The sequence below is a fragment of the Dendropsophus ebraccatus genome, chromosome 6 (assembly GCF_027789765.1).
Source record: "Dendropsophus ebraccatus isolate aDenEbr1 chromosome 6, aDenEbr1.pat, whole genome shotgun sequence".
In the NCBI taxonomy this organism is placed as follows: domain Eukaryota; kingdom Metazoa; phylum Chordata; class Amphibia; order Anura; family Hylidae; genus Dendropsophus; species Dendropsophus ebraccatus.
The window spans coordinates 115,458,677-115,486,238 of record NC_091459.1 but is presented as its reverse complement, the minus strand read 5'-3'; the positions used below and the strand labels follow the sequence as shown (position 1 = coordinate 115,486,238).

General features: G+C 45.3%; 1 protein-coding gene across 2 annotated transcripts in view; it reads left to right on the top strand.

The window, feature by feature from the left end:
- The window catches only part of MBOAT2 (membrane bound O-acyltransferase domain containing 2), a 164,370-nt gene that overhangs the window by 110,657 nt on the left and 26,151 nt on the right, over window positions 1–27,562 (top strand). For both annotated transcript variants that reach the window (XM_069975704.1, XM_069975705.1), the window contains exons 5-7: window positions 1,543–1,598; window positions 6,261–6,315; window positions 21,981–22,164. In XM_069975704.1, coding sequence (XP_069831805.1) covers window positions 1,543–1,598; window positions 6,261–6,315; window positions 21,981–22,164 — 295 coding nt within the window. The remainder of the gene's footprint in view (window positions 1–1,542; window positions 1,599–6,260; window positions 6,316–21,980; window positions 22,165–27,562) is intronic.

Sequence of the window (27,562 nt, the reverse complement as noted above, 5' to 3'; positions counted from 1 at the left end):
TACCTACTTGCCTCAACGGCCCTAAACGGCCGTGGACAACCACAGTGTCAGTCCCTGTCCTACACCAGGTGATACACAAAACAAGACAGGCGAAACAAACACAATAATGCAAAGTCTACGGTCCGGGTCAGCAACGGCGGTCAGTGAGGTACAAAAACGTAAGGCAGAAGAAGAGTCAGAGACAGGCAAGGAGGTCAGGGCAGGCAGCAGACAAAGCAGGTTGGAAGATCAAGCAATAGGTCAGGCAACAGAAGTAACAGAACCAGGAGAGCTGAAGCGCTTAGCTGAGTAACACTCAATAGCCAGCAGGGAAATGAAGAGCCTGCTGCTTTTTTATCTGGAATCAGGGACTGGGTCCAGCACTTGATTAGATCAGCCCTGATCCCAGCACCCAGCTCAGCTGGACAGGTCTTATGAGAAGTAACCCCTGCACTGCCAGAGTGTAACAGGCAATGCGGGTGTGGCTGGGAAACTAAGACAGCATTCAGACAGAACTGCAAACAAAAAACAACCAGAGGCTCAGCGCTTCCTTGGTCGCCCAGCACGGACCGAGGAGCGCAAAGTCACATTCCTGACAATATCCTTCCTAAAGACTGTATTACACGGCACAATTTTCCAGGGGAAGTGATTGCCGACCTGTCAGCTCAACACTCGCTTGTTTAGACAGCAAGCAGAGGCAGCGGGAGGGTCTGCCTGGACAATCCTTAGATCTTTTGGGTGGCCCATTGAAGTCAGCATCATTCTGCTGACGCTGCTTCTATTACGTGGAGCAATGTGCAGCAGACCATTGTGATCTTTCAGCATGTTCAATGACTCTAGGAAGAAGATCTTCTGTGTGACCAATGACTCTAGGAAGATCTTCTGTGTGACCAATGACTCTAGGAAGAAGATCTTCTGTGTGACCAATGACTCAAGGAAGAGGATCTGGATCTTCAGTGTTACCAATGACTCTAGGAACAAGATCTTCTGTGTGACCAATGACTCTAGGAAGAGGATCTTCTGTATGACCAATAACTTAGGGTATAAGATCTTCTATACAATATTTGAGTCTAGGAAAAGGAACTTTTGTACAATTTGTGACTCTTGGTAGACATTCTTCTGTAAAACATATTTCTTAGGGGAAAAGATGTTCTGGGAGAGGATCTTCTCTGTTCCCTGTAGTTCTGGGGAGTGGATCTTCTCTGCACCCTGTGGGTCTGGAAAGATGAGTCTCTGTATGGTGTGTAGATTTATATAAATATAATAAATAAGTATCCGTGTCCTGATGGCCTGGGCCTTACTGCTGGCTCCTTCTGAAGATTACAACATAGCATTTGCTCAGCTGTCATGCTGAATAACCTATAAAGAGTATAAAAGGTCAAGGTTATCTCTTGTCTGTAGAATTGCCAAGTATAAATTTATAGACTCATACAATAATTGACTTGGTTCCATTTGAGTGACATTTTTTTTACAGTTTAGTATAGCTTTTACTATGATAATATATTATTTTTATGATTATTTTCATCATTGTAAAAATGTTTATTTTATTCTCTCTTTCTAAAGGCCAATGATGATTATTACACAGAAAATAACAAGCTTGGCTTTTGAAGTCCGAGATGGTAAGATGACACGTTATGTTGTACTTGAATGAATATTCTCTTCAAAGTAAATAGTTGGAAATGTCATATCCATGTTACATGATTTTATTGATTTCGATGGAGCATATAGTCCCCTAAGACCTAACAGAACAACTGCGAATGTCTACTTTTAGATAACATTTGAGAGATTTCCAGCCACTATGTGCCTGGGGATTTCTTTTTTATTTAGTTTGAATTTTGTATGTATTTTATTGAATTTATATGTATCACGCTTTAGGGAGCCAGATTTACATTTTTCAGGAAACTTTGTGAAAAGCACAATAACTACCTGTAATGTATATTAGAGATGAGTTGTTTGCAATTTTTCCAGGCAAATGTAATGCTTTGAGATATGCCACCATGTTCATTAAAAAAAAAAAATGCCAGAATACTTACCTCTCCCACTCCCTCACCTCTGCAGCTGTAAGATCTTCTGCTCCTCACTGGTGTCTTGTCATTTTCCCTTCCACTCAGCCCAATGGTTATCTGAGCAGGAGCGGAAGATCATCATAAGGAAGGACAGGACTGCAGTGGGGAGTAGAAGATCTGACAGCAGCAGTAATAGAGGAGCCGGGAAGGTAAGTATGACATCTTTTAGGTAGATACCTAGAAAAGACCAGAGAGCTGCTGCAGCAGTTTTTTTTTTGGCCCAAAACTGGAAGGAAGGCGACATGTAAATGCTCCTTTCATATTCCCCATAGCCTATGTGATTATTAAAAATACTTGTATTTCATTTAATTCCCAGAAAAACGACTCTAAAGTTATGCCTCTAGGTGTCTCTCTTCCCTGCTATTAGGGGAAATCTGTCCCTAGTAACAGTCACAGGAAGACAAAACACAGGAAATGAGGGCAGGGCTTAGCATGTGTTATGTGCAGATGAGAGGAAGATTGCATTAGAAAAGCCGGGCTTTGAACCTCCTAGCTAAGCCAATCTGCGATGCCCTGGCCCCTGGGGGCCACTTCCGCAGTGCTGTTGTTATGAGCGGGCAATAACCGGGGCAGCTGCAGGGTGTATACTTGTCACGGTATAGGCCTGAGGGCGGCACAGCTGTAGGGCCGGTCTGTGGAATCTGCGGGTGATGATGGGCATGCGATTCTTCGCTGCACCTAGTCAGGGCACCAGTTAGTGGACACCAATGCCAGGGTTCAGTAACAGCAGTTTTATTATAGATGAGGTAACTAGTAGCAACAGTTCTGTCCGGTTGCAACCAGGTATATAGCAGGCTTTGACAAACAAGGCAGGAGTGATGCTGCATAGGCTGGGAGAATACGTGCCGGATGATGGGAGTGGGAGTATGAGAGAAAGTAGCGTTGCTGGGTGGATTAGCTTGAGAATAATACTTGCTGTGAATCCTTGAAACGAGGATGAGAAATAACGGAATGACACCCAGATGAGAGAAGGAACTCCGGACACTTGAGCAGGAAGATACAGCCGAAGACTTGAATACAGCAGAGCACCTGATCCACACTTCTAGTGGTGAAGTGGGAGCTGCAGAGAAGAAGCCCAACTCCTCTGAGGCAGGAGAGGGACGACACACACCCTCCTTGCTTGGAAGCAGGGGGAAGACTCACTTGTTAGGAGGAAGTGGGAGGTCACATGGTTTCCCCCTGGCCAGAGCTAGTCGGCCATTGGAGGAACCATGGTTACAGGGCACTGGCATGGTCACGTGATCAGCAGCCTTGCATACCACTGTACAATGTAATAATACACAGGAATATATAAGAATATGCAAGAGAATACACATAACCAAAGAATACCAGGGGAATACTAGCAGCAGTTGCAGTGCAAACAATTACCAGAACAGGCATTGACATAGCAATAGAAATGAGCATAATAGGAGTAGTAGTCTGCATGTTTGGGGACACTGCAAATCTGCCTGCTGAAAATAATCCACACTGTTCCTCAAAGGTAAATAAAGGCTTCCCTCTTACCTCTCATCACCCATAAAGCCCTAAGCCCTGTAAACAGTTGTGCACCTTTTGTTGTATGAGCACAGTCCTGCAGAGTGATCTCCTCCATCTCAGTCCCCTTTCCTTTTAGCTTGTCAGCAGCAGTAGCTTAGTGTTTAGTGTAACCCCTTCCATCCTGTACTGCCGGGTAGGTATTACTCCTAAGTGTCTATACTTGTCAGGGGAGCTATATAAGGAACATCCGGGATATAAGCTACCTTGAAGGTGCTGTCTGGGGATGTAAAGGACTTGGAAGCCACAGAGTGAGGACTGTCATTACATTTTAGAGGCCCAAATCCCTTTTTAGTGCAAAATATACCTAGAGGTTTCTGCACCCATTGTGCCCACACCCCGTATTTAGTTACCTGTTTGCAAGCATGCTCAAAGAGAGAGTATACATATAAATATTCCCAGCCAGGTATATGGTGATTCTTCTACATGTAAGCAACCCTGACTACATGTCCTTAAACTTTTCATAAACATGTTTATCAATGGTGATATTACTAGCGAGACATCACAAGCCCCAAGGGGTGACATGACAGTGGCTCAGCATTAATTCATCAGCTCAACAAAGCTGCCACCAAACTACCTCTAACTCACAGGGGTATCTGGGAAACACAAGGCAGGCTGAGCATGAACTGTAGAACAGCCATGAAATTGAATGCACACAGATGCATGGCAGCCCCTGTTATTAACTACAGCGCTGGCGTAATAGACAAGACTGGTGCGTTTTGTAGACTGATAGAAACCTCTTGTGCATAATACTGATTAAATAATGAATTTACTGTATTACCTTCTCATTCATAAAATGTAGATCCGGGCATAAAGCTACCATAGTCCAGTTCAGATTATCTGACGTGTATTTAAACAACTTAAAGGGAATACGTCAGCTCTGTATCATGCTCAGAGATGCAGCCATGGACGGATAGCTAATAGGAAGATAAAACAAATCATACCTGTCTCTTAGCTGATGAATGTTTGAAAAGTTATAAAATAATCTTTTGCTTCTAAGCTTAATAGTGCGCTTACACAGACAGATATATCTGACAGACCTTTAAAGCCAAAGCCAGGAAAAGACTATAAACAGGGAACAGGGCATAAAGGAAAGACTTACTTGCTTGCCGGTCTTATATTAGGCCCGCCCCCTTTTCTCCAGCAGGATTCACTAAGAGGCGTACGCCTCTTCGTGAATCCGGCTGGACGCAAGAACCTGCGCCCAGCGTACCAAATCTACACCTGCTTCCAGCAGGTGTAGATTTGCGTCATGATTTGCGCCTGCGAGCAGGTGTAAATCATGATAAATGAGGCGCAGGGGGAGGCCACACCTCCTCCCTGCCTCATCATGCCCCTGAAAGCTCCGCCAGCCCGCCTGTCGGGCGAGCCCGGTGTACATGAGGCGCACCCCAGGGAGAAGGGGCGAATCTGCACATTCTCCCTGGTGTACACCTCTGGCATACCTTTGATAAATGTCCCCCTGAGATTTGTCCTCCTTTCAAATCCACTCCTTGCTTTGGCTTCAAAAGTCTGTCAAATAAATCACACCATAAGTGTCTTAGATGCTGGACTGAGCTGCAGCATGCATGCCTCCTCCCTCCCCCTCCCCTCCTTAGCCTGCAAGATTAATCTACAAAGTACAGGACTAGAAGGCAAACCTTATCTGTATCATTACAAAAACATCAACTAAACCCATTGATTTTGTTTGACCATAAAGCCATCTAACATAGTTGGAGGTGTCCTATATCTAATCCAACAGCAGATATCACGGGATAGAATGATCAGGCAGACTGGACTCCCTACTTACCATTAAGAGCAATTGCACACATGTGTTTATTTGGGAGGCAGGGGGTTAGTGGTAAAGTTTCAAAGCACTATAGAGAATGATCGTAGTGCTGGCTGGGCATGCACGGTGCTCTCCATTTACTCACTTGACATTTTTGTCTGTTTTGACTGTTATTGTGATCGGTTGGGGTTATAGCCTACTGAGGTTAGAATACCCATTTAAAGTCAATCTGGTTGATGGTTTCACAGGTAGGGATTAAAAGCACCTTCAGAGGCGAGCATTTTGTATTGCCACTGTGTGCCCTGACATGTACCACTGTATACTGACATGTATCACTATATACTGTATACCAAATAAGTTCTTTTCAATGACTAACTGTATAAAAAAAAATTATATATAAAAAAGTATGCTGGTGCCTACCACCCCAACAGAGGCAATAAGAACATTCTTCTTTTACGACTTTTATTCCCGATGGAGTGAGCATAGAGTCGTCCATTGTTACATAGGCTCGTGGAGATTCCTTGAGGGAAGTAAACAGCGTTCTGTATCTTTCATTGAGCCTCCTCAGCGGTTTGCAGGCCTGCTCTTTATTCAGCTCTTGCAGATGTAATTATACATGTAAATGTGCCGGGATTTAGAATGGTTCTAATTACACACTGGCAGATTACTGAGCAGCCGCTCCGTACTAGATTCTAATATCAACTAAGCAACCTGTGGATCAGCAGCTGCAAAAGCTGGCAGAGGATGCTGGGAGCTATAGTCCAACAGCAACTTGGCATCCGAAGATGCTTACATAGTTCTACAGTCCATTTCTAGAGATTATAAATGTGAATACTGGACATGGAGGGGGGGGGGGGGGATGGGGCGTCCAATGATCTCTTCATTTTCTTCATTTTCAATTCTGTCTCTTTAAGGAATCTTTTGTAAAGAAGAAACACTGACCCCGAGTCAGAGAAGACTGGCCGTTAGGTAAGAAGTCATTGATTTTTATTCTTCAATTAGTGTTTTGCTCTTCTCTAACTATTGTTTGGGAGGTTAGAAGTACAAGTGCATCAAATATAGATCTGTATTCATGACCTATCTATGGGATATGCAGGATAAACAAGGGCACTGCTATAGGGGGTGCAGGGGTAACAATGGCACGTGTACCAGGATGCGTAAGGGCAGTTTCCTCTGCTGCATAAGAAGACATATGGGTCACGGTAGGAGGGGGAATTGTTGCTGATTTGCTTTGAGGTCCAGAATCCTCAAGTCAAACCTATGAGGGTCCCACTTCTAGACCTAGACGATACTAGACCACTAGACCCTAACAAGATACTGCCCTGTGTATTAGGCACCAGCACTCAGCTGGGCCCCTTAAATGAGCTTTGGTCTACTTGCAACACCAACACAAGCTTTAAAGGGGAACTAACAGAAAGTTGGATGAATCTAACTTGCTGATAGCCCCCTATAGCCCCATAGGGGACATCTGCTCTAATTACAACATATAGTCGTGGAGAGATAATGGCAATGCGATCCACTCCCCGGCCGGCTGCACATTTTGTCAATATATGTCAATATAAGTGGATCACGGTGCCACGATCTCTCCATGGCTCAGAGGTTCTCAGTAGTGAGACATGCTGTGATCAACAAATTTTGACATGTCTGATAACAAAAGTTATTTGTTGTGACAGTGCCCATTTAAATATCCCAATCTGGGTTTAAGATTTCCTTCAGTTGGATCGGCTGATCTCATGGGAATTAGATGTGTTTCAGTGCTCTCGATAAGTACACCATCTCAGTCAGTAAAATCTTCTGTAATGATCAAACTGCATAGACTGTTCCACACAAGTTCTCACAGATGTCCCTGTGCAGTTTTTTCCATTCTTAAAGGGGTTGTTGTCCTACCATTAAGAAATATACAATTTCTACAGGATAGGGGATATGTGTATGATTCCAGGAGTTCTGATGCTGAGTCTCTTACTGGCACAAAGCAGTGGCCTGGCATGGACACTGGTGCTCCACTTATTGTCTATGGGAGCTGGTGGAGATAGACAAGTATAGTAGGTGACTTGAGACGCCGCAGGGGTCAGGTGATACATCCTAATGGTCGGGCAAACACTTTAAATGCTGGCAGGGTGCTCTATACAGCCAGATACTCAACCAATCCCTTACCCCTGCCATAAGAACATCTTTAAAAATAACTCTATATACTATTTAAAAAATAGGCCATGTTTCCTTTATATCTCCGTTCAGCTGAATAATTTATTTCCGCATATTAATCTGCACAGCAGTCATCTTTGACTTTGCTCAATTTCACGTTCCTGTCCTATTGTTTGAGCGGCTTCATGTTACAGATCTGTATTGAGCAGTAAGCGGGAGCCAGCTGAGTTTTCTGAATAGAAGCCAGGGAGCCAAAGAGTGAGCTGTAGTCAAAGTGTACCGCTCCGCTTCATTGTACATTCAGAGCCGGGGCTGCTATACCGGCTGTAGTCAGGAGCCGATAATTTACCTACTAACAATGGATTCCTGAAAAGGCTCCAGCAGGACACCGCAGGTGACTTGTAAAGCAGCTACCTGCAATATGTTGCTCTGCATGTATAATCCAAAATCTGGACACGTGAAGTGCTCGACTTATTCCGCAGGTTGATGTCAAAACAGTAAAGAGCTCAGGGGAGACCCTCATAAATGCTTAACTGATAGCAAGCAGTGATTACTTCAAAACATATATGGAAGGGCACAGATACACACAAAAGATATACACAGATGGCACATCTACTGGTAGACACATTGGCACTATATTTAAAGAGTCACTGTCATATTTTTTTTTTTTTGCAGAAATCAATAGTCCAGGCGATTTTAAGAAACTTTGTAATTGGGTTTATTAGCCAAATCTGCCATTATCTGCATGTAAAAAGCCTTTTCCCAGGTCCCCCCCTCCTTCCTCTTTTTCATCCACTCTGAAAAATCTGAAAATTGTGACTTGTTGCAGGAGTCGTACCCTGTCTGCTCTAGGGAGAGGGGAGGGGAGGGGGGAGGAGGAAGGAGGGAGTTAGCCGGCAGCAGAAAGCAGATAACAGAGGATTACAGGCACGGAGCTGGGTGACAGCTGTAATCTGAGCTCAGACAGGTCACTGGTGACTGTCACAGGAGATAAAGGGTGAGGTATTTGTAGATTAACTCTTTGTTGTCCTGTTTTGGTCTTTTCTTTAGCTCTCTCCATAGGAGAACAATGAAGACAGGGGGGAGAGCTTCAAACTGCTTTTTCATGATAAAAATGCATTTTTCGGATAATAAACCCAATTACAAAGTTTCTTAAAATCGCCTGGACTATTGATTTCTGCAAAAAAAAAATTCACGACAGTGACACTTTAAATATCTTATACAGTATGAACCACTGTGAAAAAAATTGGAGCCCCCTAGGACTGCCTGGTCTGAGTTCCAAGGAGTCGTCCAGGGACATAATTTTTTTCTATCTTTAGCTATGTGGGCTTTAAAGATTAAAAAAAAAAAAAAAAAGATACTCACCCACCCTGATCCCCTGAAGCTGCCATTCTGTTATATCCTGATCCCAGCTCATCTTTGTTGTGGCTTGGTTCCTGTAAAGCATCGAACCACACAAGAAGTGCCTGCTTAGCCAATCACTGAAGTGGGACACTGCTGTGATCATTGTTGTCGAGCGAGAAGTGGGAGACAGCAAAACTGTTACTGTGGGGAATCAGGGTAGGTGAGTATCACTTCTTTTTTTGTGAATAATCCACCAATAGCCAGATAGATTGTTGGGGTTTTTTTGTCCCCAGAGAACCCTTTAATCTAAGTATTACACAGGATTAGTAAATCTGACCTAACAGGTCTATTTGATATTCTTTGTCTTTGCCCTGCAAATCCACCAGAAAACACTGGCTGCTCTATGACAGTCTATAGATTGGAGTCAGATATATATCGCATGCAAAAAGAAAAATTCATGTGTGTGTCACAGTATGGGGCCTCCGCACAACTCCGTATGTCCGTAATACAGCATGTGACAGGACATACATTATCATTATATTATTATTCTCTGTATGCCTATCTGCTTTGTACTATTCTTTTTATATATACTAAGTACTTACATGCATATAGTTTTGGTTTAGGGATTATTTTTGATCTTTGTGATTATTATGCCCTTTATTTTCTCATCACAACACAACCAAGCACAGTATATAAAAAAAACACAGCTCTTCTCCGCACAGACTCCCCCAATGACGTAGTATTCTCCCCGGTATTATATACATCACACATCTCTGTGGGGATATAAGGAGGACCCGTTACCATAACCTCAGGCTGTTTATCTGCATTGCTGGGCACTAACTGAAGGAAGCCTTGTGTAACATGACGACAAACACACAGCTGGGATTACCTTGTTCCTATAATATTAGACTGTATGTAAAGAAATACGTAATAAAGGGATGGATATGTCCAGATCCACTTACCCTTTACGATAGCATTTTCAGCCATATGGCAAGGCAGAGGGGTAGGTATAGTTTGAGGAACTGTAGGCTTTAAGCCATGCTCGCAAAGTGTCTCGTTGGCTGGGGTTCACCCTACTGGTGAAACATATCCTTGGGTCCTTTGTTGCCGGTCAGTCTCAGAATGCCTAAAGAGTTACTATCATTGCAGAAAACTTTTTGACCTGTCATAAAGGCATGTCAAAGGTTTTGATCAGTTGTGGTGTGGGTGTTCAGACTCCAACCGAATGCTAAATAAAGACAACGGGAGAAGAACTCAGGAGAGAAGGAGCAGCAAGCCAGGGAGACTGTGTAACATTTGCCCCAAACAGGTTAATGGACAGAAAATTCCTGCTCTGTGTACCAGCATTTAAGCTGTGCGCTACATTTAGGCTATGTTCCCACAGGGAGATTGTAGTGCAAAATGGCCGCCATCTATTGATAATGACAGCCGCAAATATTGGTTATGATATGTGGCTTTGGACAGCCTTCGTGAGTTGATGGAAAAAGCAGTAATAATAAAAGTGCCATTATAGTTTCAATCCAAACAGGTGCAAAATTCAGTGCCAATTTATTGGTGTTCAGTGTTGAGACATCTGCTATTCTGATACAAGGTTCCAAATCCTGTGCATAGATATATTACATGATAAAGTTCTGTCTGCAACCCCCACCATTAGATACCTATTGTATACAGTGTATATGTTGAACGCAATAATAACTGAGTATGCAGTAGGCTCCTAGGCTCCCTCTAGTGGTGGTTCAAGGCAGCCAAACTTTTCATATATATATATATATATATATATATATATATAAAATGATTATCATATAAAATGATAAAATTTTACCATACATTAGGCTAAGCAGCAGTATAATCTATGAAGGCTCCTTCAATTACAGTTTATTGATTTTTCCCCATATGTCTATAATGTCTGTGTCATTCCCCTTGCCATGTATATAACTACCGTGCCTTTGTCCCCAAGACAACCCTTACCCTGCCCTTTTCCTTTTCAGTTAAGGATATAAGATTTCACAGCAGTTAATCCAAATGCACCTTGAGGCTGGGTTCACACTACGTATATTTCAGTCAGTATTGTGGTCCTCATATTACAACCAAAACCAGGAGTGGATTAAAAACACAGCAAGGCTATGTTCACACAATGTTGAAATTTAGCGGATTGCCGCCATATAACAGTAAATAACTGCCATTATTTCAATATAACAGCCGTTGTTTTAAAATAACAGCAAATATTTGCCATTAAATAGAGGCCATCCACTCAATTTCACCATTGTGTGAACAGATCCTTTCTGTGTTTTTAATCCACTCCTGGTTTTGGTTGCAATATGAGGACCACAATACTGACTGAAATATAGGTAGTGTGAACCCAGCCTTATATTTTCTACCTCTGAGTGATTGCTGACAGTTCATGTCCCTATGATAACACTGAGCTGTACATGGTGTGAGCAGAAGGCTTTACTCATGGAATTCTTGTGGTGCCATTGCTGGTTCAGTGATGGCTAAAGGGACCGATTATGGGTGATGTGAATACTATTGATTTTCCATTGTGCTCCAATTTTTAATACCTATCTGAAAGGGGTTATCTAAGACTACAAAAAACACAGCTACTTTCTTGCAGAAACAGTGCCACCCCTGTTCTTAGGTTGTGTTGGGTATTACAATTCAGCTCCATTCACTGCAATGGAATTGAGCTGGTAACCAACACCCAAACTGAGGACAAGAGTGATGCTGTTTCTGGAAGAAAGCAGCCATGATTTTCTAAGTCTGTATAACCCCTTAAAGCAGGTTTCTGTAACTGCAGGGACCATGTAAGCAGTTCTGGTATTTCCCAATGCAGCTCTTTTCCACATTATAGAGATTTATGACAACCTATTCTTACCTAGACTGTTCACTGCATTTACAGTAACAACTCCTTACAAACTCTTGTGGGTCCGATATTGAAAAGCAACCTGAGTGGTAATGCAGGATTATAGTAATGGAGACCTGATGACCTACTGGTGAATTATTAAAGGGCTTGTCTCATCACACACAACTCATTCCACAAGTCAGCTGTCTAGCACAGCATATGAAGGCACGACCTATCTTATTATAGAACACTTCTTAGACATACATTTTAAAGGGATAAATTATTAGAAAAACATGTTAGTGGTATTGCAGCCCTAGAGCCCTGAGTGGTATTGTCAGCCCAAGATCAGCTCAGAGCTCATGTGTCAAAGAGGTTGGGCCGAGCTGCTGCTGAGCTAGGTTGGCTCTGAGCATATTATAGATCTTACAGATTCTGTTTAAGGGTGCGTTCACACGTAACGGATCCGCAACAGATTTCCCGCTGCGAATTTCCCTGTACACATATGGGCAGACAAACTCGCAGCGGGATGAACATCCCGTTGTGAGTATGTTTGCAGTGTGCCCCGTCTTCACCCGGTCCCCGCTCCGACTTGCTTCGGGGCTCCCGGCACGTCCAGCTTGGCCAATCAGTGCGCTGCCCCGCCGCAGCGCACTGATTGGCTGAGCAGGACGTGAAGACGCCGGGAGCCCCAAAGCAAGCCGGAGCGGGCACCAGGTGAAGTACACGGCGGCCGAGGGATTAACGGGGCGGACTGCGGACATACAGCGGGATGTCCATCCCGCTGTGAGTTTGTCTGCCGATAAGTGTACAGGGCAGGAATCTGAAGCGGATTCGTTACGTGAGTAGTCCATTGAGGAAGTAAAAAATCATTACGGCAGGGAGTGGGGGGAAAATAAAAAAGAAATTATAGTCACCTGTTCTGGTGACTGCACAGAAGCGCGTCCCGCTCCTGGCCCCCCCGCCGGCTACATCACCACTTGGCTAGCGGATTCCCTGCTCAGCTAAATCCCACCCGTCTGTGATGCGTCTTGACGTACCCAGAATTGGGGAGAAGATGGCAGTCAGGGAGCTCCGAGATGTGGCGCAGCACAAGCACTGGGAGCAGTTAGCATACCCCACTTCCGTCGCCGGACCAGGGGTTGGCCACTTTATAGAAAAATAGGTCAGTGTACAGTATTAGTAACCGTACTTACTGTATATACTGACAGCAGCTCCTTATGTACCCCATAGAGCTAAAATCAGAATCCCCTCCTCCAGGCTGGGCTGTCCTACTCTGTTTTTTTTTCTGTCCATAAAATAGCCGACATGGAGGAGCATGTGACCATGCCCCGCCCCCTGTGTCTTCCACAGAAAATATACAAGCTCAGTGGTGGACACTGGGGGTGGAGCGTGGTCACATGCTTCTCCATGTCGGCCATTTTATGGAAAGGAAAAGACTAAAGGAGGGGAGTCTGATTTTAGCTCTATGATGTACACAGGGGTCTGCTGTCAGTATACCGTATACAGTGAGTACACTTACTAATACTGTACACTGAGCAATTTTACTATAAAGTGGCCAAACCCTTTAAATAACACTACTGAATTAAAAATTATGCACCATCCTATGCTGCTGTCTATTAAATATGAAATAGGGGTGCAAAGTGTGGGCACCCGGGCCATCTGGACTCATAAAGCCACCTTAGGGGATGCACCCTGTGTGACTACATTGTTCTCCTCCTTTTCCATGTTCTCCACTCTAATGGTGGCTGATGAACACTTTTCCTATGGGTCTGGCTGGCTTTAGGGACTGCTTCATGTTAGTCAAAAGAGAATGATTGACAGGAAGCTCCCGTTACTACGTCATAGAGAGGTTCTGGCTTCTGTATCTATCAGTTAATATTAACATATATGCACCATGACCCTCAATGTTATCATAGCGTACCATTATTCAGCAGAAAAAGATGGTTACAGTGAGAGTGTGGCCCGTATCAGTGACTTTTCCCTGACCTGTCAAATCATCATGTATCACAACAGTATGTGACATGGTGCCAGGCCTTACCCGATAAATTCCTTAATCTCATGCTCAGTAAGCCCGGCCTCGTGTTATCAGGAACTTTGGACTTCTGTAAAGCATACAATAGACTGGTTAGCCTTGACTCTTATATATACTAATATTTTGCTGTACATGTATTATATAAGAGCATTGGGGTGGTGGTGGGTTTTTGTAATATGTTTTAATATGATGGAATAGCTTCTATACTATTAACATTGTAGATCAAGTAAGCGTTATATAGGTCCCGGCACGGGCGGCCGCTGTGCCGAGCAGGACCGATAACGCTACGGTGTCTGATTATAATAACATCACTACTTGCTATTGATACTAGTTTGCAGCAACAGTCTGTACACACATCCAAGTGTATGTTATATATTACAATCACTCAATATTATTGCTTTCTGGGATCGACGCATCTGCTGGCAATATTACTACCCTGTGCAGTATAGCGATATCCAAAGGGGTTAATCCCCAGATCGCTGTCTTTAGCACTATACGGTCACTTATCTGGTGTTCACCTGCTGGGCAGTACATTGATACCTAAAAGGGAATAATCCCTAGACCGCTATTCAGAGCAGTAAATGGTAATTTATCACCAGATTTGAGTACCGCACGGGTACCTTTGTCCTGCCAGCACTGCATCGATGACTCCACTATTACAATAAAACTATTGCTACAGTAACGAGCAATTGCATACAAATACTCGCAATTTGGTGTCCAAAGAGCCGGTGGTTAGGAACTAGTTTCCCACGATACCTAGACGTTTCAGTTAATTAAGGACAGTTTGCAGCATTCAGTAGAAGCAACTCTCTAATCACAATAACAAATAGTGAAGCTTTTCCATCCAGATTTTAACTATCACTTTCGCACATTTATCTTAATAATATTACTAATAAAAGTTATGTTGTAATTTAGAACTTCATAGTTTGTTGGAATTTTGGGTATGGTACTTATATAAGAGCATCCGCACATCAAAGCACTTTAGCACAATCTTCTTTCATAAATGTTTCTAAAGTATAGGCTGCATTGGAGGAGGCTGAAGTTTATATCCCTGTTGTAAAGGGACTAGATGAAACACCTGAACTTAAAGTGATTGTATCACCGGGCCCAGGCTGAAGCACTGGAGGCGGGGGCGACCCACCCTTAGTGGGAAGAAACCCAAACCCCTCCATGACGTGACTCCATTAGAATCAAAGGAAACCTATCATAGAGGGGCTAGGGTTTCCTCCCACTAAGGGTGGGTCGGCTCGCCTCCAGTGCTTCTGGCTGGGCCTGGTGGTACAGTCACTTTAATAGTTAAATGGTTCTTCCATTATCAGGAAATTGTAATTAAATATAACTAATCGGCTATGTTCACACACAGTTGAAATGACGGACGTTTTTATTGGACAGGCACTATTTAACGGCTAATAATGCCCGTTATTTTAAAACAATGGCCGTTAGTTTAAAAAAAAAAAAAATGGGCCTCTGGCAAAGACTAGTGATTGTGGCTAACATGTCACATTTACATTTAGACCTGAATCCTAGACTTTACACTGCTTTCACATACTGGACCAGATAACCCTTAAACTGACAGTAACCACCTGTAACTGCCTTGATGTGATACTTTCACCCCCCCCCCCCCCCCCATACTCTATGTGTAGTTCTCTGTACCATCACCGTACCATCAGTATCACTTTAAAGAGGCACTACAGGCAAATTATAAAAAAATTCCAGGATGGCCATGGGGTGATGGGAACTACCAGTCCCCGTGCCCCCGCAGCCAAAGCATTACTGCGCCCAGTCACCTGCAGGGTTCCGCTTTCATTATGGCACCACAGGAACTACCCGCTCAGCCAATCATTGAATGTAGAGATGCCTGGCGGGTAACTGTAAGTGGTGATGCTGGGCAACAGCCTCCTTTGCCTGGAGGATCCCTTCAAAGACTGTAAAAACTGGCAAGCTTTAGTACCTCCATCCTGTGGAAGACATTTTCTTGTTCAGTAAGGTTACCTGCTTGCAACACAACTTATCAAGTCTTGGCTTACGTCTGCAGCTAACATTGTAGGCACCCTGAAACACCATTCACCAGGACTCTATCACTAGGGTGTGCCATGGGGAAAAAACTATGCCAGTGTGCCTCTCCACCTTTGCATTGATCCAAAGGAAGTGTAGTACTCCCAACTACCACCTCAAGCCACCACCGCTGGAACAAGGTTATGGGTGACCACAAGGCCCACCCTATTACAGGCACATGTCCCTGGCTATCTCTCAAGCCTGTGCTCTCCTCTGGGTTGCAGCAGAATATCTGGAGCTCTGACTTCTAGAAAGATATAGAAAGCAAATAATCAGCATTGTAAAATAATAACTTTACAATGGACTGTAAAATACGATAGATAGAGATTGACTTTAGGGTTTGTCCTACTTTATGGACCCAGACAATCTATGGCTACGAGATCCTTAGATGTAAATCTGTTACAGTATACATAATAGGAGACTGTTAGTTATCCCTATATTCATCATAGACACACCAAACGCAGACCAAGGCCAAGATGAAGCGGTAGAGCATGCCTGCTTTTCGTATATATATATATATATATATATAATATCCTTTTATCAGGAACATGTACTGTACCTCTTCTCTCCTGTCCACAGCCATAAATATACACCTTGCTCTTTATTTATATGCTGCGAGCTGTAAATGAAGAAAGGCCGCACAGGCGCATGGTAAGACTGAACAAGTTGTTTTATGGAGACAGGTGTCGAGAGGCTCTAGCTCTTTACTGAATGTGTTGTTTGCACATAATGGACCATTAAATCAGGATAATGACCTCCCTCTGCCTCCAGAAAGCAATGGATGTAATGGGGAGGAAAATGCTGAGGAGCACATTACTGAAGTTGGGTCCGAGCACGGTATAATTGTCTGACATTCTGCAGCGGTCTATGTATGAGGCAGCATATTGCACGAGCAGAACTGATCGACCATCGCCTTCCTTCCCTCCTTGAGAAAGGTCAGGCGCTTCTCGTAATGGTAGACATCTGTCCGTGCCCCCCCCCCATTGGCTACATTACAGCGAATGTTGATGGAATGATCTGTTCTCGCTCTCATCATTCGGAATTGGAGCAATCTTCTATTTGCTTTGTTTTAGAATCTCATTATCACAGCCTGGCATGTTGTGAAATTCTGCAGAAGTGCCTGGTCAGCAAAGTATGAAGGGAGGGGGAGCGGGGCGAATCATCAGCTCAGCCGATTGGGTCTCTATGTAAATGATTTCTTTTCACTATGAAAAGTTAAAGTGTTTTGATTTCTATTCTATTAAAAGGCTATTCCAGGAGGCGGCATTAGTGAGGGTGATCATGTGCTCTAGAAAGACTGAAAGATCCGGTTACTGGACAGGGTGATTCAGAAGGATGGTGCAGAAGTAAAGGCTGATAAAAGTAACATCAGTGGTAAATGGTCAGTGACTAAAAATAAGAGAAAACCTGGTGTAGTTACCCGTAGCAAACAGTCAGGGCGCAGATTCATTTTCAAAAGCCAAATGAGATGGTGACATTGTAGCCAAAGCTTTTTTTTTTTCAAAATGCAATTTGCAAGAATGAGATCTGTTATGCAGGGAAACTTTTAGAATAAATGTGGTAAATGGGCTCCGCATAGACTGTATTTAGTGTAGGGGGGAAGCTATTCTAAACCACTGAATGTTTAATGTCATGAAAAAAGTCTGCGCCGCACTAGGACTTCAGAAGAGACAGTGAACAAGATACACAAGTGTAGTCCTAGAAAGTCGACCGGGCTGACCAGTATGGAACAAGAGATTTATCAAACATGCTGTAAAGTAAAACTGGCTCAGTTGCCCCTAGCAACCAGATTCCCCCTTTCATTTTCCAAAAAGTCTGTGAGGAATGTAAAGTGGAATCTGATTGGTTGCTAGGGGCAACTGAGACAGTTTCACTTTACACCATGTTTGATAAATCTCCCCCATAGAGTGTCAGCAAAAAAAGACTCCCTGGTCCATCTAGTCCTCATCTGCCCTATTAGTATTTTCTTTCTTATTATTTTACAATAGATTTAGGTTTATCCCAGGCAGGTTTACATTCAGTTACTGTAGATTTACCAACAACATCAGCTGGAAGTTTGTTCCAGGCATCTACTACTCTTTCAGTAAAGTACTATTTTCTTATATATATTTAAGGGTTTCAATGAGGTCCTCCTTTCCCTCCTTTGCTCCAGACTGTACAGGTTAGATCCTTAGGTGCTGTATTACATGGCAGAATATGAGAAAGAACCAAGCACTGACCTGTCAGCTCGGTGCTCTATTCCTCCGTTCCATTCCCCGCTTGCTGCATGTGCTATTACATGCACAGACATCGAGCCGGGAGACGTGTGTGTGTGTGGGGGGGGGGGGGCCCTGGGAGCAGCCTGTATGATATTTAGATCATTGAAGCCCATTGAGAGAGCAACGGTCTGCTGTCACTGCTCCTATTACACAGAGCGACGGGCAGCATGCTTAAAATCGTGCATGTCGAATTATCGTTGTCTTTTAACATGACCTATCTCACCAAACTATTATAGGCTGGAACCGGTAATTGGCCAAGCACAGTCGATAATCACTTCGTGTAATAGGGGCGTTCGGTCTGAATCACTTGGTGTGATGTGAAAAGCTGAGATGTATGATGACTGCTGATCTTGGTCTTAAAACAGGTTGAATAATCCTATTAATGACAATGTCGGTCTGCTGGTTGTCGCTCTGCGAAATATGCCATTTCCGCATCCCCCCTCACCCCCCCCCCCCCCCCCCGACTCCTCCTCACTCCATGTCTGTGCGTGTAATAGCACAGACAGCAATCAGGGAACAAGGAGCAAGTGAGCAATCACCTGATTTGCGATTGCTGAGAAGCGATTGCTTCTTTCTCTACATCGTTACGTCTAATAAGTCTTTCCTGATATGGTTTATGCCTGACACTCTCCACCGTTTTTGTAGCCCATATTTGGTTTTGTTCTTTTTTATCAATATCTTTATGTAGATGAGGTCTCTAGAACTGGACACGGTATACTAGATGTGATCTCACCAGAGCTCTATAAAGCGGGATCACAATCTCCCTCTTCCTACTGGTTATACCTCTAGCTATTGTCACGGCCGCGGCGGCGTCCCGTGTTCCGGGCCACTGCCGCGACCTCCTCCTGCCCCATGCAGCCGCCGGCGTCCCTGTGCAGGGACCCGGCGCTGCTGCTAGTTCGGCCCCTGGGGGCGCCTCACCTCTCCTCCGCTCCTGTCTCCGTCCCCGCCTCCTAGGGCGCGCGCGAGCCGGCTGTCTCAGATTTAAAGGGCCAGTCCGCCCTTAATTGGTTAATTGCACCTATCACTCCCTATAAATCCCAGCATGCCCTGTCCCTTGGGTGGGAGCCTCTACATGCTTCCCATAGCGTTTGGCCCAGCCCCCTGTTGTTCCTGTTTCCTATCCGCTACCTGGTCCCAAGTCCTTGTTCCTGATTGCTATCCGCTACCTGGTCCCAAGTCCTTGTTCCTGGTTCCTGCTCCCCTGTCACACCATTGCTCCTGTGTTCAGCCTGTCACCTGCGGTTACGTCTACAGACCTCTGCCAGCACCATCTCCTGCCTACTGCTCCTGCCACGCCTCGCCTGCCGTCACTAGCAACCAAGCCAGGGGTAGCGACCTGGGGGTCGCCTGCCGCAGCAAGTCCATCCCGCCTTGCGGCGGGCTCTGGTGAAAACCAGCGGCCCCTTAGACTCCGCTCCCTGGTGAGGTTAGTGCCATCGCTGGTGACGGTCCAGTGGATCCACTACTCCAGGCGTTATAGCTATACAGCCCAGCATACGATTTGCTTTCCTTACCAACTGGTTGCACTGGTGACTCATTTTATGGGCCCTATTACACGGGACTATTATTGTGCGAAAAATCGTTAAATCGTTCTAATCTAAATGATAATCGTTCTGTGTAATTGCAGGCAACGATCGAAAAATCGTTCGTATGTTGTTGATTTATTTAGATCTGAACCTAAAATTATCGTTAATCGTTTGCTAATCGTTCGCTGTAATTCCATGTTCCAAGTTCTGCGTTTATTCACTAATCGTTCAGTGTAATAGCACATTGCCCGTTGTTTTTCTGGGTTCAAAAGGAATAAACGATCATAGTAACGATCGCAATAACGATCATAGTAACGATTGTAACTAACGATTATCGTTCTGTGTAATATTGTGAACGATTTCAGGTTAATGATAAACAATCTTGCTTGTGATCGTTTATCATTAGTTGTTAATCGTTAAATATCGCTCAGTGTAATAGGACCCTAAGGCTTCAAGAAATCACTGCCCCTAAATCCTTCTCTTCTGAAGTCTTTGCCAACATAGAACTGCCAATATAATACTTGGATACAGGATTCCTCTATCTTACAAATAGATGACTTCACTGGCTGGTGCTCAGCAATAAAGCTGCCTCACCTCAGTGGGAACGTCACTCACCACAATGTTAGGATCTATCTATCTGTTATTTATCTTTCTATTTCTAGATCATTCACACAGCCCTTTATTTCCATCATCCATGGGCCGCATATCCCCTTTTATTTATTTGTTGACTGATCCCTGGACCTATTACTCAGGGCAATATAAGCCTGTTCAGCTGGGAATACCCCTGTGTAATAGGGCCCTAAAGTCATCTTCATTATGAGCTTCCTTTGTCATCATTACAATGTTAGGACAACAGTGAAATCTGACGCGCCGGCAGAACATAGTAACAATGGGTTGAATTACCGGTAGACCAGATTTCTATGTTTGTAGAAAGCCTACGTCATAACACACAGATTGTTAGTGGTGTCAGGATAACACCGAGGCATGCACTGGTGGAGGGGTTACCCGAGTACATGTGGCACCATGACCACATCCAGTCTTCTTGCACCAGGTTGCTGTCCAGTGCTGAAGGTTTTTTACCTTTCATATCAGGGGTATCAAACTCTTGGCCCTCCAGCTGCTGCAGAACTACAATTCCCATCATTCCTGGACAGCCAAAGCTTTCTAATTGTAGTTTTCTTACAGCTGGGATCTGCGGTTTGACACCCCTGGTCTAGATACTTCTGTCCTGGTAATCTTAACCGATGCATATTACTAAGTCCCCTTGGTGCAACTGTTAGCAGTATCTATTCTATTCTATTTAGGGGTATCTATTTGCATTATCTATACTGCCTAAGATATCTTAGGACTTGGCACTAGAGTCAGAACAATATAACTTGCAGTTTAAGAGCTTCTTCCAGGAATAATGTATTCACAACCAATAGTGCCAATAGACCAATTCCAGACACGCGTCAATCAACTGTTAGCCAGAGCCATGGCCTGTGCTTACACAGTGAAGCAGAAAAGAAAGCAGACAATGCCATACATTGTGTAGTGGTCATGCTGGGTTACTGCAGTTTGCCTTAACACTTCCAGACGCATCTTTAAAGTTGATCTCTATTGACACAGCAATCAAATTATAAACAAAAAGCCCCCATACACAATAAAAGAAAGACGGGCAAACTACTGTGATGACTAGGGGTGGAGTAAATACTGGGGAGGTGGGTACATTGATGATGGGAGTGTGATGGGGGCTGGTGTACCCTACTCCTACCACTAAGACAGTTTTCTGTACTTTCATCTAGTTAATCTTGATGGACATGCCTTTTTATATCTAGTGTGTGATTTACAAGAAAAAAATTAGGGGTGCTTCCTAGTGTAATATGGTCCAACAAATGCGCAGCGTAAACAGGTTCAAATTGAAACACACTCACATATACTGGTTGTGCAAATGCTAGACACAACACTATAGTACGCTTAGAGTAGGTCAGATGCTGCTGACGGAGGTGCACCACCAGAGGATTCTGAGGCGTGGACAATGTAGCAATAACTCACCTAGACCAGGTAAGTAGGTAAGTACGACCCTCCTATAGGCAAGCACAGATGACCATGCATATCTCTAGGAAAGAATGGATTTTCTGGCCACTTTTTATTGTTTCACAGATAAAGGAAACCATTGCCGGCTTCTAGACATGTCTGACACAGATCAGGTTGCAGAAACTGCTTATTTTATTCTGTGGATTTTATATTCATTACTGTTATTGCCATGATGGTTCTTTTGTTCACTGTCGCAGACGAAACACATAACAGGTCACGCTGTTGAGATCAAAGTTGTGTTTCTTCTGAATGATACGGCGCTTCTCACCGTGGGTCTTACAGAAATATCAATGCACCTGCCATGTTTTAGTTTCCAGGAAAGTCTTGCATCTCACTAGCTGCTTATCTTTGAATTACAGACGCATGCCAAGCCTGCTGGAGTATTTAAGTTACTGCTGTAATTTCATGGGCATCCTTTGCGGACCGCTGTGCTCCTATAAAGACTATACCACTTTCATTGAAGGCAGATCATATCAAGTGAAAGAAGCTGAAGTCAACGGCAAAGAAGACCTAAAGTATGATCACAAGGAACCGTCGCCTAATGTAAGGACTGGTTTTTCCTTTTATTCTTTACTTCTATTCTTTTAGCTCATGTAGAAGTATGAACTTGTTATCCTCCATGATGTCTGCTGCTTGGTAATCGGCTATAGGGCTTTATTGATATCCTTAGAACAGGCCACCAGTTTAAAAATGGCGGAGGGTGCAACCTCCAGGACCAGCAATGATCTGCAAAACAAAGGGCTGCAGAGCTTACTGCAATATTGTGCACCTGCACTGTAGTACTAGGCACGGCAATGCCAATGCTAGTGTCATACTATATGGTACTGCAGTTTAACCCATTCAAGGGAATGAGACTGAGTGTGATTTAGCAGCAGTACCAGAACCAGTCACACTCATGTTGATCAGGTCTTGTAGTCAGGAAGGGGGGGGGGGAGCACAATGTTCTATTCTGGATAGTGAGGGTCCTGAAGGTGGCATTTCCACCAATCATAAATGGATGGCTTACCTTAAAGATACACCTGGAAACCAATTTAAAGGGGTTGCCCAGGCTTAGGAAAACATGGCCGCTTTATTCCAGAAATCGCACCACTCCTGTCCTCAGTTTGGGTGTAGTTTTGCAGCTTAATTCTATAGAAGTGAATGGAGCCGAATTGTAATGCCACAGACAACCTGAGGATAGGGTGGTGCTGTTTTAGCTGTGTTTTTTCCACCCTAAGATAACTCCTTTAAAGCGACTCTTTACCCACAATCTGACCCTCCCAAACCACTTGTACCTTCAGATAGCTGCTTTTAATCCAAGATCTGTCCTGGGATCCGTTCGGCAGGTGATGCCGTTATTGTCCTAAAAAACAACTTTTAAACTTGCAGCCACGTTCCCAACGGCTGTGGCCTAGAGTATCTGTACCCTAACTTTGCACTACCCCTCCGTCCCTCCTCCCCACGCTCTTCATCATTAGGAATGCCACTGGAACATTTACTCCTGTTTAAATATTGCACAGGTGCCCTAACGATCCAGCCCATGTTCCGGGCTGACACAGCTGAGGAATAGGAGGCAATCTGCCTGGAGCATTCCTAATGATAAGGAGGGACAGAGGGGGTGTGCCAGCCTAATGCACACACAATCTAAGCTCTGGCCGTTGGGCACGGGGCTGCCAGTTTAAAAGTTGTTTTTTAGGACAATAACTGCATCACCTGGCGAACGGACCCCAGGACAGATCTTGGATTAAAAGCAGCTATCCGAAGGTACAAGCTGTTTGGGGGGGTCAGATTGTGGGTACAGAGTCCCTTTAGTTTCAATAGTTTTTATTGAAGAAGTTTTTTGGTATAAACAGTTTGAGAATATTGAGCAGAGAGGTACAATCTTACTATAACATAAATTTCAGTTTACAAGTCTACATACCAAGATGTGGTACGTCTCTTAGATTTAGAATAGTTCTTTTATAGAATAAGTGGTTAATAGATTTTGTCTTTAAATGAACAAATTAGTTACAGTAAAAACATAAAACATAAAAACAATGGCTGTATAGCCAACAGTGGTATGCAGTAAGAAGTAATTGTAGAGCATCGGTTAATAAGGTCTCATCTGGTGCAACAATATTAGGATATTGTTGAAATATTATATGTCATGCGTTAGAGAGGGTATAAATAGTAAATTCTGAGTCTACCTATGGAGGAGGGTTTATGCAATGAGTGGAGTTCATCCATGGGGACCATTCCTCTGCAAATTTGGAGTATGTTATAGAGCCTAAGGCAATGATACGTTCATAGATAAAGGTATTATTGATGGAGTCAATAACTTCATTTAGTTTAGGAGATTCAGGGTCTTTCCAATGTCTGACCAATACGATTTTTGATATAATCAGGAATTTACAACCAAAGGGTCTAAAACGGTGTGGTAGGCTCTCCATATTGATTAACAGTAAAGCAAATAGGTGGGACCAGGCAAGGGGAATAGGTATTACTGATTGCAAGAGGTCTCTGCATTTTTGCCAATATGAAATAATAACTGGGCATGAGCATAGAATATGTAAAAGGGAACCTCTCTCAGAGCAGAGTCTCCAGCAGCAATCTTCAATGTTGGGGTATATGGTTGCTAGTTTAGCTGGAGTATAGTACCAACGAAGGATTGTCTTGATTGCGGAGCTGCATTTAAGATATTTGCGGATACAACGGAAAGCGCTATGCCACTCAGAATCTAGAAAAGTCATACTTAATTCTTGTTCCCATGATTTCAATGGGTGGGTTTTATTAAATTGTCCAACTGATTCTAGTTTGGCATAGAGATATTTTAGGCCTTTCCCACCAGAAGAATAATAGGAGGAGATTGAAGAATCATAGAACACACCAGAGGGGGTCAAGTCTTTTAATTTATGGCGTATTTGAAAATCCTTAAAAAGATCTGTTCTTGGTAAGTTATATTCTTTCATTAGTTGGGTGTACGGCTTGAGGAGGCCTTGTGCATATAAGTGGGTTACTTGTGTTATACCTTTATCAGACCAACTTTTTAGATCTATGTCTGGGATTGAATCTTGGATAAATTGCATAGGGAGGTCTGCTTTGGCTAGGGGTGTTGAGTTACTGCTTATGTTATGGAATAGACGCCATGCGTGTATAGAAGCTTTAATTAGGGTGGGTTCACACTGCGTTTTTGCAATCCGTTTAACGGATCCATTTTTTTTAACGGTCAAAAAAGTAGTGTCAACAGTACTTTATTGTGCGTTTAAAAAAAAACGGATCCGTTTTCCGAAGTCAATGGAAAAACGCATCCACACAAATGCATCTGTTTTTTGCAAAAAACGGATTCAGTTAAACGGATGCTGAAAACGCAGTGTGAACCTAGCCTTATCGGGGGTCGGGGAATAGACGGGGTTTCTGACCAGAAGGGTTGCAGGTTGCAGAGAGATTTAAGTGAAGTGGGATAAGCTTCTATGCCAACCCAAAGGAAAGTGGTGTCATTAGTCCACCACTTACGAAGTATGGATACAAGCGTTGTGATATAGTACAGGCCGGACTAGAGGCGCAGCTTAGGGGAGGCCTGCATGACTGGACTTTGGGGGGACAGGGAGAAGGAGGGAGAGTTTCAGTAAAGGAGGGAGGGGGGTTGATTAACATTAGAAGGGGAGGGGGAGAAGATAGTGGGGGCGGAGAAGGGTGGGGGCTAGAGAGGGTATAAGGGTAGGGGATTGGGGGGCTAGGGGGTATGGCAGGTAGGGGATTGGGTGCTAGGTAGGTTGCTAGGGGCGGGGGGAGCTAGTATTTAAGGAAAAAGGGGTTAGGGGAGGGCATAGCCAGTTTGACTGCCGAAGTGAAAGGAGCTGACAATCTTGACAATCTGTATTACTGGCTTACCGTCATGGAGTCTGTGGAGGCTATGTTGGAGGAGTTGAGAAGGGCGGCTGATGTGCGGGGGCCGCAGTGGCTGCGCGATCACTTTCGGGACGCGCTGCAGGGGTCTGAGGAGGTCACCGCAGGGCCTTCCTCACAGTTACGCCGGCCGCGGAGGTCTCGGCCTCCGGCGCGCCTTAGCCCCGATGAGACCCCTCGGGCCAGACGCCGGATAGGGAGCCCCTCTAGGGCCCCTCCGGTCCGGACCACGGGGAATTCAGCCGGCAGCCGTAGGTCCCGGACCGGGAGGAATCCCGCTGGTAGGCGTGGCCTGCAACGGGGGGAGGAGTCCCCTCCCCTTCCTACAGTAGAGACGGCGTTGGAGGCGGGACCAGGAGCGGCTGACTCGCCGAGGAGGCGTGCCGGTGAGTCGGCCCGGCGTCTTGGCAGGCGTTCCCCCAGGGCAGAAGTGCGGAGACCCGGGACCGGGTCGTCTTTCCAGCGTCTGAGCGGGCAGCCGGGGGCTGGCCCCGCACTCGTTTCCACGGTAGAGTCACGTGACAGCGGACGTGGGCCGGCAGAGGGTGACGTCCGGCGCCGCGGTGACGTCAGTTCCGGTGCTAACCCGGAAGTAGAAGCCCGCCGAGAGCTGCGTGATCCGCTGGCGGCACCGGGTCCTGGAAGCAGCGCAGACGGAGCTCATCTGGATGCGGGACCTTCGGCTGCTGGGTTCACAGCACCCAGGCAGCCAGGTGAGTCACCCTCTTTATGTACTGTGGGGGGCATGTCCGGGGGGAGTGTGCCTGTGAGTGCAGGGGGAGCAGGAGGGAGCTTTGGGGACCTGGTTCAGGGGTTGCGGCGATTAATAGAGGGGCTGGAGAATCGGGTGCCCGCAGAGGGCAGTGGGGGGACCAGTGCGGTGGGGTCGTCACCAGTATCGGCTTGGGTAGGTGCAGAAAAAACTGTGGAGGGCCCGGTTGGGGGTGCTGCAGGGTCAGAGGCGGCTGGGGTGTCCGGGTCAGGGGTGTCCGTGTCAGTGCAAACCCAGGGGCCTTCCGCGGGGGGTGATGGGGAGGTGGTGCGGCTTGATGACGCTGCACGGGCAGAAGTATATGTATGCTATGAGGGCCCCTTGGGTGCCCACTTGAAGCCAGAGGTGAAGGAGCAGATTTGGAAGGGCGAGTATGTGGAAATATTCTCGCTCCTTCCACTTGAGAAGTTTAATCTGGACAGGTCAAAAAAGATAGATGAAAAAACTGAGAAGGAGGAGAAGAGGAGGTACAAGCTGATTCCGCGAACTTTTGCCAATTGGTTGCAGGCGTTCGCGATTTTGGCAGGGGTGATTGGGGAGCGGGCGCCGGATAACTGCTCGGCGCTGTTTTGCTATATGGATGCAATCGGGGAGGCGTACCGCGTGTATGGGGGACAGGCCTGGCTGCGGTACGACGAGCAGTTCAGGCAGAGGAAGGCGGTGCGGCCCAGTATCCGATGGGACCATAAGGATATTGGGCTGTGGCTGCGGGTCACGGCTCAGGCTCGGTCGGGGTTTGGGGGGCAGTCCTTTCAGTCGGGCGCCGGGGGCCCCAGTCAGCCGGGGCACTCGGCGGCTATGCAACGAGGGCTGTGCTTCCAGTACAATGACGGCAACTGTAAGTTTGGAGCCAAATGTAAGTTCCGTCATGAATGTTCAGTATGCGGGGGGGGGGGGTCACGGAGCCGCACGATGTTTTCGGGGTAGATCCCGTGCCGGAGGCGATGCTGTTGGAAAAGGGGGCGACGCCGGTGCGGGTGGACGCGATGGTTCCCTTTCTAAATAGGTACCCCGACAGGGAGGCGGCGCGGTTGTTAGAGTTGGGTTTTCGGGAGGGGTTTGTTATTCCGTCGGTGCCTTCAGTGAAGGCGGTGGGGCGAAAAAACCTGCGATCGGCTGTGGAGCATCCCACAGTGGTTGCTGAAAAGCTGGCTAAGGAAGTCGCTTTGGGTAGGATGGCAGGCCCCTTTTTGTCACCGCCGGTTGGGGGGCTACACGTTTCGCCATTGGGGGTAGTACCTAAGAAGGAGCCGAACAAGTTTCGGCTCATTCACCATCTGTCTTTTCCGCGGGGTGGTTCAGTGA